The 13,535-nt window shown below is 40.6% G+C and overlaps 1 protein-coding gene across 1 annotated transcript in view; it reads right to left on the bottom strand.

The window, feature by feature from the left end:
* Nucleotides 1-2,577: 2,577 nt before the first annotated feature.
* UBA6 (ubiquitin like modifier activating enzyme 6) overlaps nt 2,578-13,535 on the bottom strand; it is a 28,839-nt gene continuing 17,881 nt past the window's right edge. Inside the window, exons 22-32 of the mRNA XM_009958819.2 lie at nt 12,845-12,973; nt 11,867-11,918; nt 11,698-11,761; nt 10,740-10,809; nt 10,019-10,090; nt 8,689-8,806; nt 7,543-7,736; nt 6,804-6,931; nt 5,919-6,006; nt 5,442-5,536; nt 2,578-3,126 (exon numbers count right to left, since the gene is read on the bottom strand). Of these exons, the coding sequence (XP_009957121.1) occupies nt 2,991-3,126; nt 5,442-5,536; nt 5,919-6,006; nt 6,804-6,931; nt 7,543-7,736; nt 8,689-8,806; nt 10,019-10,090; nt 10,740-10,809; nt 11,698-11,761; nt 11,867-11,918; nt 12,845-12,973 (1,146 nt within the window). The 3' untranslated portion in view covers nt 2,578-2,990. The remainder of the gene's footprint in view (nt 3,127-5,441; nt 5,537-5,918; nt 6,007-6,803; nt 6,932-7,542; nt 7,737-8,688; nt 8,807-10,018; nt 10,091-10,739; nt 10,810-11,697; nt 11,762-11,866; nt 11,919-12,844; nt 12,974-13,535) is intronic.

Consider the following 13,535-nt stretch of genomic DNA (forward strand, 5'->3'; position numbering starts at 1 on the left):
AGGGAAAGCCAGTGTAAATATAAGCAAAGTCTGTAGGAAAGCATTTGAGTGAGAAAGATCTTTAATACTGATATAAAACATCATCGCCGCAAGTCAACTGCTCTTTCAAAGAGTAACACTTTGAAGGAAAGCTATTCAAAGTATTCTAGAGGAAAGATAGTTCTTCACTGCTGCAGGGAGATGGCTACCTCTAGCTGCTCCACAGGAAGAGAGCATCAAACAGTCCTAGACACACACACACAAGCTTTCATTATAGTGAAAAAAAAAAAGAAAAAAGAAAAAAAGGAGAAAAAAAGCGGTTCTCAGATTCCAGGTAGTGCTACGAGCCTCTGCACTGCTAGCACTGGTAGTGACAATGCTGGAGATGTGGAAGACCAGCACCCTGAAATTCACTTACCTGGTCTGATTGAGCCCTTTTAGTGCAATCAGCTGAGCACCCGCTGAGACTTCTGATAAAAAGCAGCAACAGATGGAGAAATGGGCTGCATCAAACAAATTCACACTGAATCGGCTCACTCTGCACAATCTTCAGTATAAATACACCCACTCTCCATATCAGCAATTCAGAAAGTTTTAAAACATGACAACCAGTTTTAATGAGCCACTTGACATGCACAGTGCTTCAATATGAAGTCCCCTGGAGGTTAGTACTCTGAAGATTTTATCTAGGTTAACTTATATCCAGAAAATTTTAAAGGTTTGCTAATAAATACCTAGAGCCATTGGGCATTTTCAGTTTTTCCATCAGTAACTGTTTAACTGAGCAGAACCCACCCACAGAACAGACACCCATCCAACAGACACACCCAGTAAGGGCAGGGTAGGTACAGAGCCACCAGGCCTGTCAATTCTGGCTGCGATCCCTGCCAACCTCAACCCGGGCTTTCTGGCAAGGGTCTCACAAAACTGCATGCGTTGTCACTAATAAAAGCCATTTCATTAATTATAGCTGAAAATTTACTTTAAACCCTGAGCGCTGTCAGATGGGGTTCTAGCGAAGTACTGAGACCTTACTATTTTTATATGCTACTTACTTCGAAAGCATAGACATGATGTTAACACCACATGAACGTACCAGGGCATACTCAAAGTTTCATTTGTTTCCCAGCCTCCAACTGTGAGAGGTAACAGTGCTTTCGACTTGACCTAAACCTTTAAATGGTTCTTAGCACTAATTGGCGATTTCAGTTAAGAGTTCAGATTCTAATACTGCCCCAGTGAAATACATTTCAGTTGTTATTTAGAAGTGGAAACTTACTGTCTGCTTGTGTCATCTCTTGCACTCTAAATGTAGTCACCTTTTCTCCTGTTTCAAAGTTTCTCTAAAAGAAGTTCTTAAAAAAATGAAATAAGTCAGGTAGTTTAAAAGCAGTATTAGTAATCTAGAAAATTATAAACTAGACTGACTGTAAAACTATATACACCTTCCAGAAGGTGTGTATATATGTAAGACTAAATCCCAAACATTGGAATAACTGTGCTGATTCCAGCTATTCAGTTCCACGCATCTTCGTGTTCAAGTTCCCAGCCTAATAGCTGTTATTCCTGACTACAACTAACTGAGAAGGGAAAAAAGGAGAAGTAAAATTCCTGACTAGTAATATTCATTAAATGTAAAGATATCCCTAAAGCTCAATAAATTATGATCGAGGATAAACAGCTAAGTAGTCAGTAGCTTTTGCAACAGTTGCAGAGCTAATGTGCAATCACAATCTCTAAAGCTCAAACACATTAAAAGGATTTCCAGTTCATAGGTTTTTATTCTACCCTCACTCCACCTTACCATCGTTAGCAGAAAAAAAGAACTACCAGCTCAACTACCCAGTGTCTACATGACAGAGAAAATGAGGTGGTGTCGCAGATGCTTCTATAAGGCACCTCTGCCTCACCACAGCGGCAAAGCTAGTCCCTTAATCATTTCCAATTAAGCAGATTCTTTATACTTTGATACCCTAGGAACTGACTGATGATGACAAAAACATCAGTGTTCAGTGCAACTCAGACTGGTGCTGTGGCCAGCTGCACAGCATAACCACTATCAGGAAATGGCACCAAAAGGAGCAGCTGAGGAAACAGTGTCTGCTATGACAAACATCCAGAGCCATTTGCCTTTTCCTCCTTTCAAGGTCATCATTTGCTACTGTGTTTTTAATCTGGTGAAGGCAGAAAGGCTCAACCACACCAAACATTTTCTCTTTCTTGAAAACAAAGTTTTATTGTTGAAAACGTTAACTCAGCTCTCCGATAGGTTTCCACTTTCCCCATACTGCAGCATTCTCCAAAAACCATCTTAGTGCAGATAATCAACAATTCCAGCTCTCTTGACTTCAGGGCAGCTGTGACAATTTACACCTACCCAAGATCTGCCTCCCCATGTTTCCATGTTGAGACTGACATAAGATAGCTGCTCTGACACACGGTGTCACTAACCGTTCAGAAGACAGCACCAACACCACAATAAAGCTGCTCATCTGCTTTTAAGTGGGAGTTTAAACCTCTTGGATGGATTAAATCTCCCATGTAGATGGCAAGAATGAAATTCTTGTTTGAGAATTAAGTAACATATGAAATGGATTTGAGATGGTCTCAGAACACCAGGAGTATCACAAAATGGCAGTTTCCCCATTTTTTGCTCTCTTCTCTAAGCAGCACCTAATTTGTACATGGGGACCATTTGTTAGGTTCACCATTCTTCTTGCTTCCTTCAGCTCCCCACAAATTAATCCAGATCTTGTCTTTAAGGTAAGGACTGTACTGGACATTCCATCTCATGGAGTGACCAACGCTCCTTTGAGAAAACAGGTTTGAAGAAAACAGGAGCAGATGAAACATAAATCCAGTTTATCTTCAGTGCAAAGCCACTGACTTTCACCATTTGTTTTAATTAAGGCTTCACCAAAAAGAAATATATAGTACCATCTTTAATAGCTGCAAATTAGCACACTCCTTTCAGAACAAATGGTCCGAGAGTGACTTTTGTGTCTCTACCATCAATTGTCCTCCTGAACAAAGTAGTATCTCACTGGTGGCCCTGGCAAGTCTTCCTCTCCATCAGTCTCTGGAGCAAACGATACTGTCAAATCCACATACTTCTTATCAGCTGATGGTTTCACAAGCTTCTGCATCCTACAAGGAAATGAAGAACAGTATGTTACCAGAAGAAGGATTGGCAGTGGGAATTCGGGGCCAGACTAGGATGAATTTCGCTGCCAGCAATGAAGCCCAACATACTAGAAACCAGATTAAAATGGAAAATAAGCCACCTTTTAATTTTGACACAAAAGCTGTTCCTTCACCTGAGGTAAAGCAAATGGTATTCCACGTTCTTGATAAGACTTAGCCCATTAGCGAGCTATTACACTAACAAGTGCTCAGTACAAAAGAGAAGAAAAAGTGGCCAGTTTCGGATGGGATTCCTCACTGATGTCATTTCTCTTTGGTGCCCTGATGAGGCACAAGACAAAGTTAGCTTTCTGTGCAGGATTTTGGTCAGTGAGGAGGAGTAAGTTCTCAGTCTACCAATAATGGCTGGTTTTAAAACATTATTAGGGAGAAGCACTCGGGTGCAGACACTAGATACACAGTTCCAATGGAAAATAATTCTACTGGAGTTAAGACTTGTTCAGTCCTTGAATTTCAAAGGTGAAGAGCAATGAGGAGGGAGAAAACATCCAGGATCTGGAACTTCTTCCTTCATGACCACAATGTGAGTTTAAACTAGGTAAGCACGTCATGTCTTAGTGCAACTTGCCCCCTTTGCTCTCCATGGTCTCAAAAGCTACCGCTATTGCTTGGAAGTTTCACAATAAAAATACTGAAGTAGAAGGTCAACCAACCTCACTTTCATTACGTATCTTTCGATGTCTCAAAATTATTTTTTTGCCAACTCGGAGCACTAGTTCATGAGGACAGCTTAAATGCTAGAGGGCTGGGGGAATACAGTCACTCATTGCTCTTCCTCACAGGTCACCTAGAGAAGGATCTCCCTTCTGGCTATGCTTTAGCACACAGGTCAAAAAGCTGCCTTCCCCAAAGTACCTGTTCCCTTGCAAGAACACAAAGCATTAGTCTCTTCTCAGCAGAGATACCGAGGTCATATCCATTCGCATGAGGAAGCCCCAAGCTACAGAGCAAGGCAGGTAAATATGTCTCTAGAAATTGCTTAAAAGGAGTGTGCTATCAGCCAATGCTGTAATTTGGAAATGAAGACAGAGTCTTGCAATGCTTGTCATATTACTGCATGAAACAGATTGTAAACTCCTTAAGGAAAAACAAACACACAAGCAAGACCAGAGTTCGCTGTGCAAATATCTTACAAAGCATTTGGAACTGTTTGTAACAGAAGCCCAAGTTGCTGTAACTACATGTAAAGCTTGAACTGAGTCTCAGGGTAATAAGAAATCCTGATATTCACAAGAAGGCAGCTTCACACCAAGCCTCTGACTTCATTACACACCCCACTCATTCAAAATTATTTATACAGCTGTAGGAGAAGGAACACAAACAACTTATTTTGAGAGAGGCTGTAAATTCACACCTTAGTATGCCAGGCACTCTAAAGGCAGTACTGACTTAGAGGCTCTTCTCTCCCTGGGAGTTTGAAGCAGCTTGCCCGTAACACACACCGCTTTGCCTGACGTTACCTACTGGCAGTACCGATTAGCGCACCTGCTTGCTGCAGCAAAGCCTGTGAGCACCAGCCAGCACGTACTGACCAGCACGCACCGACCAGCAGCTGTGAGGAAGAAATTTTGAGCTAAAGAAGTTCCACCAATGTACAAAGTAGAACTAAACCTGGGTGAGATCTGGCTGTTACTTTCAAAGGCCGATCAGCCAAACACCAGAGCGCTCTGCTCTCACACCCCCCTGAACTTCCGGTTTGTTACACCCCAGTTTCCTGTCAGTAAGAGGCACTGCAAAGCCGTCTGAACGTCTTCATTTTCAGAAGGGCTAACGTGAGTTAGAATCTCAAGGAATTACTATGAATGGAACAGGCTTCCAGAAATCTCAATCTGCAATCAATACATTAACTCCTTCCCAAATAACTGTTCTCATTCTTTCAGAGTTAAGTTGCTAAATATGACCATTATTTTAAAGCCAGTTCAAGAAAGTTTGATTAGTCTTTGTCTGCTTGAACCAAGGTACATTCTTTCCCCCAAACAACTTGCTGTCAAACTTCTACGGGTTTCTTATTCTGGTGTTCATCAGTTACAAGTAGCATTTTGCAAGTTTCCTGTCCTCACAACAGAAGTTGATTCACTTTCTATTCTCTGTTTTTTTTCAAAAGGAAGAAATTACGTTTTTTCTTTCCCAAATATTAACGACTAGCAACCACTTTGAGAGAAAACATCACTGTCAGACACACGTCCTTATGATACAACCAGTGAACGTAATTCAGATGCGCACTTCCATCCCTCAATCCATTTTCCAGTTATACTTACGTCAGCTTTAATCTTTTAATGTGACCTGGCATCACAGGAACATACAGCATTTTGACTCCCTGTACAACCATAGTTGGTTCAATTCCATATTTCTCCTGGAATTCACAAATTAAAACTTATTAAAGGACTAGGACAGCTGCACAAGCCAGCACATACTACTACTGCTAATACTACAACTAATTGTTCAAAACCATAGGATCTCAACCAGAAAACTTGCTAATGCATGGATGTTGACAGATGTTTTATTAAGATACATTTGAGCCAACTGAATTAACAAAGAATTTGAAAATAGGATCGGATGTGTTTACTTAGAGACATTCCCATTGACATTGATTCTTCTTAGAATTACTCTGGCTTGAACAATAACTTGACAAAACCAAAACAAAACCAAAAAAAAACCCAACCCAAACCAACAATGAAAACCAAGAAAACCCTTTCCTCTTGTCTTGTTTTAACCCAGTACAGTAGGTAACTTACTCTGACAGCATTTATGAAGTCCAGCAGAGTAAAATCCTCTTTCCCATAAATTGTCCACCTGTCCCAGATTGTAAATGATATCCCATTTCTGTTTTAAAAAGAGAAAGGCTGTTTGTTACTTCAGAACATGAACTCAGGTGCTTCCTTTAAACATGTATTGAAGAACTGCTATGTCTTCTAGTGACTTGCTGTTTTATCTTGAGCAAAAATCTCTTCCCTCTCTGCTGCCATTTCTCCAGCCCTTTGAGCTGGCTAAGCACAAGACACAGTAAGAACTCTGCATAATCATTGTATCTGGTAATGAACTTACTGAGTTTCCAGACCTACGAAAAAACAGCTCTTCTATTGACTAAGACGCAGAAGTGTGTCCAGTCTGTGCAGACAGGATGTTTATTAATAACCACGCCACACATCTAACTCACCTAGAATTTTAAAGCCTCACTAGTAACAGCTTCCACCAAAACCAAAACTAAGCCCTTAAAACCACTATCTTTAAAATTAGGACAGAAAAGTATGTGCTGCATTTTTCAAACAGGAAGTTCCCGAGCAATGCATTATGGGACCCTTGGCGGTACTAAGAATATCACTTACACCTTTAGTAGTACGTAGTAAATGGGTAATAGTTTGATAACAAGCACTAAGTGGCTCATGATCTTCCAAGTTTAAAGGACAACAAAAAATAACCTTGAATAGCTGTATTGTTTAATTGGAGTATGACCAGGAGCTGTGGTTCCATCATAGTTCTGCTATGCAAGTACATAAGGCTTTAATCTCGTTCTCTGGATTCAGTAACTGTAGAAACTTCACACTTGTAACGGCTCGCCAAGTTCTAAGCATCAACTGTCAGGCTGCCAAATACCACCCTTCTGCCACTGTCCTTCCTACCTGATTTCTGTTCTTCTTACTTCCGCAGTTTCTGTAAAGACCATTATGGGAATAGCTAGGTTCAGAAAACAGTTCTTGTATGCATCAGCTGGGTAGCCACCCACAACTTTGATGAGTTCCAGTGCAACCTGCAGTAAATAAGAATCCCATACTTCCATGAGACCAAACACAGGTTTTGGGTACAGCGTTAGTAACACCAGCTTAGTTAAGAGACCAGTAACTAGAGAGTAAATTGTTAATGAGATCAGCCTTCGTCCAACAGCAGAGAAATCACATCCAGAAATGCAACCCAATATGCCACATCAATAAATTCTGCTGCTGCTAATGGAAATATATAAAATGGTCAAAAGTGTTCCTAATGTAGGATTCTTTCAAAATTGTTTAATTCAAGACACCTCCAGGTCCACGGATGTGAACTACTACGGAACAGTTCCTTTCCACTCTTGGCAGTTAGTATTAATTGCAGAAAACAAACCAAAATGCTGATCTCCAACTCCTCCTTCTGGTCAGCAAATCAGAAGTAAAAGCACCGAGGGCTTACCACAACTAGAACCAAGAGCAACCTCTTGTATTGGCACATGAGGGAAAAAAAAAAGATTATTAAGTTTGAAATAAACCCATTTCTGTAGCAAGGCTCTGTCAGGGTAGCGTTAATCAAAATCCAGACAACAGTGGTTTTAACCAAGGAACCATAAGAGGAAGAAATACGCATTTTAAGCATTTTAAAAAGCATACTCACCAGCCCTGATACTGCAGCAGTAGCTGTGGCAATTGCAGGAATAATCTTTCCAGCGATGCGCTTTGTTTTGAACCGATCTGCTGGTTCAATGTTGTACATCTTGGCTCGCAGGTTTGATGCCGCTGTTATGAAATCTATATGCCCATTACTGTCGTCATCTTTTTCAAAGGAGATCGGCTTCATTTGCAAGTCATCTGCTCATGAAAAAAAAGAAAAAGCAAAAATTATTATTAGAAAACTGAAGATGTGCTAAACATAAGTTTAGGGAACTAGAACCTTCATAAATTAAAAATTTCATATTCTGGAGCTTGGTGCCTTACTTAAAACTTGCTTTCCCATCCTAGAATCAGAAATGCCCCTATCAATACCAGTGAGTAATGAAGGAAATATCAACAGAGCTCCATAATTGTATTTTCCTTGCAACACCCGGAATAGATTTTGGACAGTCCTGTGGATGTTTCTTATACACCCCATCTCGCTACAGCCCCATCCTGTGAGAACCCTGTCTGTAAGCTTTGTTTACCTGTAACTGTTGCACTATGGTCTCAGCAGCATGGGAGACAGAGGTTAGGGTTGATACTCCATGGGATGCATTAGAGCAAAGCTAATCTTTCCCCTCTGTCATCACAGGCTAAAACTGCATGCATGTCATTGTTGCCCAACGACCTCTTCATGTGGCCAGGCACAAAAATGGGATTCGAGCATCCTCATTTCAACATACCTAGAAGATGCTGGAGATGACGAACAGCCTTCACAATTTAGGATCATTTCAGATGGATTCCTGTAAATAGTAATGCTAAACCTTCTCACACCAGAACCGCTTTCAGTCCATCTGGGATCTAGCCAGCACCCTCTCCTTCCTTAAGTGTTGAATTCCCTGCTGCCTGCTTCCTGTCATCAGGGTTGTACTTACACGCACGTGTCACAGAGAACCCTAAAACTTGCGGGAATCTCAGAAATACAGAATCATAGGGTAATGTCAAGCAGTAAGGAGTTATCTGCATGGCACTTCGGAAAGCCGCAGGTATCAGCTGTCTGCTTCTTGCAGAATTACAGAACTGCTTTATCCAAAGACCTGAATGTCATAATACTGGCTATGCAACTGCAAGACGTTACTAAGCTATGAAGCCAGTTTGCACTACTCACTTTCCAGAGCTTCATTGGATAGTATAGACTTCTCCAGCTGGAAAACAGCATTTCTTTCATCCTCACTGCTGACTGGAATATGATCTGGTTTTCTCGCAGTTTCATCAGTCTGTACAACCTGCAAGTGTGTGCAGTGCTTGAGTAATAAAATACATAAACTTTGTACAGCACAAGTGTGAAGAGTACTAGATTTCCTGTCTTCCCTGCAGTCTCTCCTCCCCAGTTCAAGAGAGACATAGACTTATTGGAGCAAGTCCAGCCAAGGGCCACAAACATGGTTAAAAGGACTGGAGCATCTCGCATACGAGGAGAAGCTGAGAGAGCTGGGACGGTTTAGCCTGGAGAAAAGAAGGCTCAGTGGGATCTTACCCATGTGTACAAATATCTGATGGGGGGGAAACACAGAAGACAGAGCCAGACTGTTCACTGTTGCCCAATGACAGGACAAGGGAGTACGGGCACAAATTGAAGCACATAAAATTCTATAAGAAACATATGAAAATACTTTAAAGAAAAAAACAAACAAAAAAACCTAACCAAAACTGTGAGGATGGCTGAACACTGGCACAGGTTGCAGAGAGAGGCTGTGGAGTCTCCACCCTCAGAGATATTCAGAACCCAATGGGACACAGTCCTTGACGACCTGCTCTAGCTGCCTCTGCTTGAGCAAGGGGATTGGACTAGACGATCTCCAGAGGTCCCTTCCAACCTCAACCATTCTGTGATTCTGAGTCAAAATACCAGTTTCGTCTCAGAAGGCAAGCATTTATGAGACAAGTGTTAACACTGTGCAAGAAAATACGAAAACACCCTGGAATATTTGCTAATTTAAATGATGACAAATGCTAGCCACTGCACAATGACACTTAAGCTGTTTTGAAGTTAACACTTCAAAAATAAACACAAAAGTAATGACACTTCCTTTATATTAACTAGAAAGAAATAAAAAATTTACACTAGTCTTGGATTGTTTTAAAGTTGCTTAGGAGTAAAATTTTACTCCTTTTATTGAAATAGTTATACCAGACTCATACAAACTTAAAAAAAAAGCTTGAAGACTTTCAATCAGACTCGTGCACAGAAAATGATGCTACAACAAATCATTTGCAAAACTCAAAAAGCTCCCACATCTTGCACTTAGCATCTGGTACATAGATACCTTCGCTATATCAAGTTATAGCAGTCCTGGATGCCACACACTTGTTTCCCCAAAACACATTTCAATTTGTGTTTATTTCTCATTAACATCAATGCAAGAGGTAGTTGGAGATGCAGGACAGTGCCTGTGGATTTATTTTTTTTTTTTCTTTAAACTACATGTCACACTTACTTTGTTTGAAGGTCTGAACTCTGGTACCTTCACAGCTGAAATAACCTTCAAAACAGTTTCCTCTGACAAATCCTGTTATAGTTTTGAAGAAAAACAATTTAGATCCACATCAAGTCAAAAAGGTCCCCACAAAAAGACTGTATATCCAGTAGCATTTCAAAGAATACCAAAACCAAAAAATCCCACAAATATTCAAAGATGTTTCAGTGAAACACCATCACTGAAACACCAAGTGACATTTCAGTTGCCACAGTGAATCACAGTGGTGTGAAGTGCCTAGCACTTGCAAACTGAAGAGAACTGAAGTGTAAACGTGACTTACAGCAAGACCCAACTAGCAAAGAAAAAGGGTAACAAGAAAAACAAAGGATAAGCAACACAGAGGCTGTGAGTAGTAAAAATAAAACTCCCAGACCATAGCTAAGACGCTGAATTAAAAAAATGCCTTAGAGAGATCTTCTTTCAGTTCAATTATGATATTGCAGAAGAAACAGGTCCATCAAAACAAGAATTCCTGAGTTCAGTGCTTACTGAAAACACCCAATACTCTTCTCGGAGTTAGGGATTTAAATAACAAAGGTGAACTGTAAGCAGTTGCTGAGCAGCCAGTGCTGAAGGACAGGTTACTTTCAGAACTGCTTTAATCAGTTCTCAGAAAATATCGGCAGCTGGATATCAGGCCAAAACCGAACACGTACATCCACGTTACGTGGTGGATTACCTTTTCTGTGAAAGGAACACAGTACACTGTTGCGAAGAGTTTTGCTGCGCTCACAATGAAACCATAGTGCCTGAAGAAGAGAGGAAGATAATTATTTTTGTTGGCTTCATTTTTTACTTCAGTCGCCCTAAGGTTTACAATCATCATCAAAGAGGCCTCGAAAAATGCAGATAAAAAGAATGTCCACCCTTGAGCGCAGCACACAGTACCAAAGATGACAGATTTTGAGGAACTCAGAAGCCCTCCCCAAAACTAAGCCAACTTTGACGAGTGAAGAGTTATTTAACAAAAAACATATTTCCTTAACCTCTGCAGTGAAGAAAACAACTACCAACACTCACATGACATCAATATGATAATAACAAGCTTCACCTCAGAAATACTTTGATATTTGCCATGATCTCAGTTTTCACCCAAATTAAAAATGGCGATCTCAACAGTTTCTCAAAGCAGGTGTAGATATGCAGCAGATAAAGCTTTTCAATCCCTCAACCACATCAACTTTTAAAATTACCTGTAATACCCAAGCCATCTAGATCAGATACTCAAATTGTGATCAGGAAAAGGGGTCCCTTCACTAGGGCATATTAGGTAGTCAATTTAATTTAAACCTGCATTTCATGATGTGGGCTGATGGGGACAGGGGGGGTACAACAGCAACAACTCCATAATTCTGTAGTCACACAATAAATGAAATAGGTTGTTCTAAGCCATTTCACATTAGATGTTGTCAGAACTTCCCACATCACCCTCCAATCCCATGTCAGTGAAAGTTAAATTACCTGCAGTGAAAGTATGAGACAGCTCACCACATCCACCGCAGCGCAAGGCTATGCACTAGTACCTGTCAAGTACCAGTCCAGCTTCCAGTGCTATGAAGCCATTGGCTTGCACTTTCTGCTACAGAGTGAGCGTTATGGGACCTTATAAAACTCATCAGTGGCAGTACCATACTTACAGGGGATCATTAAGTTCAAACTTCACTGGGAAAGGTGGCCTCTTTGGTGATTGCCAAAACAAACCTGGTAAGAAGACAGACTTAAGATGAAATCCTAAGGAATCAGGAACAGCAACACATGATGTACATCATGAATTCACAACAGGCACAAAGGGGCATTTGTACTTACTTCCATCTTTTAATCGTGTATCAAGGGGAAATGAATGAAGGAGCTGAAGAGCCTAGAGGAAAAACCAGAGTAGCTTTAGTAATTTGTCATATACAGATTGACATGACCACACTGAATCAAGCCTGCTTTTTAATAATGTTTTGAAATGTTGTTACAGCTTAAGACATTCCAATACTTAGTTGAAGTGATTTAAGAGTTAAGAAAATCTAAGACATCTGTGTCAAAATGGAGAGCTTAAAGACACAAGTACTACTAGACAGGGGACTTGCCCACGCATTCACAGGACAAAGATCACAACGTCACCTCATCCGTTCAAAGTCCAAGCAAGATACTTAATTCCAGAAGCAAAGTGTTCCCCCCACCCCGTGGTCAGATTCTTGCACACCGATTCACACTTGGGAATGCAATGTTTTCCCATTGTGACAACTACCACCAGGACTTCCATATGCACAGACAGGATACGTTTATTGATATACAACAACATGATCACAACTTTCCTACAAAATTACCCCCCCACACACATACTTTAAGCAACACTGTGGACCACATTTGCAGAATGATTGGCTCTTATTTCAGCCAACCTTTCTGTGACATCTTTGAGAAAATCTGGGATATGAAGATGAGTTCAGAAACAAAAGCTTAGCGGGGGAAACAAAAAGCCACTGCCCTTCAGTAAAAGACATCTGATAATCCTGCTGCTCTGAAAAAACGAAATACCTAGTCCGCTGGAAAAATGCAAAGAAAACTTCATGGAGGCTACTGAACAGAGCCACTAGGAGTGAGTTAATAAACCAGAGTTAAAAGCGCTACAGTAGAAAGAGGAAGGGATGCAGCGTTTTTCAGTTTCAGGTACAGTTCATTATTTATGAAGAAGAGATGGACCTGAGCGCAAAGACTTGGACACCTAGTTATTAGCGCTACCAAGTTTTCTAAAATCCTCATCAGTCTAGCACCACCTCATTTCCAGGTCTTACCTACCTTATGACTAAAATACTTCTCAAATTTTACTCTTGCTAGTTCGACACATTGAGTCCAACTTCGGGGTCTTCTACTGAGTGTTTTAATAACATGAAAACAGCCTTCTAAGCTCTCCCCTGATTTTATTCTCTAGATAAAGCAGGAAATATGAAAGTGTTAAAACATACAAGATTCTTCCCAATACAGTCAAACAGTAAACATGTTTTTAGTAAGTTATAGGCAAAAGGAAACAGAAGGTCACTTTGTGAAATATTATCCTTTATGTGATCCTCTCCACTCAGTTTTTGTCCAGGTGCTGTGGTCTACTTGATTTATTTCCACCCAGCCCTATGGACCACAGGCCACTCACACCAAAAGATATTAAGCAATTGAGTTTAACTTACTACATTGTTGAATTCACTTGAAACGAAGTCTTCCCTTCGTTTTTCCCAACTGCTTCTACATCAGTGTGACATCTACTATCCACTCACTAGCAGCGCCTCAGTATGTCTGATATTTGTACACCATGTACAGAGCACGTATGAGCTAGAGAAGCAGCCTACGCATAAGAATTTGGCTCTTAATAATGAGACACACTAAAAATACTGTTCCCGTGAAAGATCAACTAAGGACTTGGCCAAATAAGTCTCCAGGTTTTCTGAATAAAGTCAGAAAATAACCCAAATCTCACTGAAGTTAAATAGAAAGAAAA

This window comes from Leptosomus discolor, chromosome 4 (assembly GCF_034619465.1).
Source record: "Leptosomus discolor isolate bLepDis1 chromosome 4, bLepDis1.hap2, whole genome shotgun sequence".
Classification (NCBI taxonomy): domain Eukaryota; kingdom Metazoa; phylum Chordata; class Aves; order Leptosomiformes; family Leptosomidae; genus Leptosomus; species Leptosomus discolor.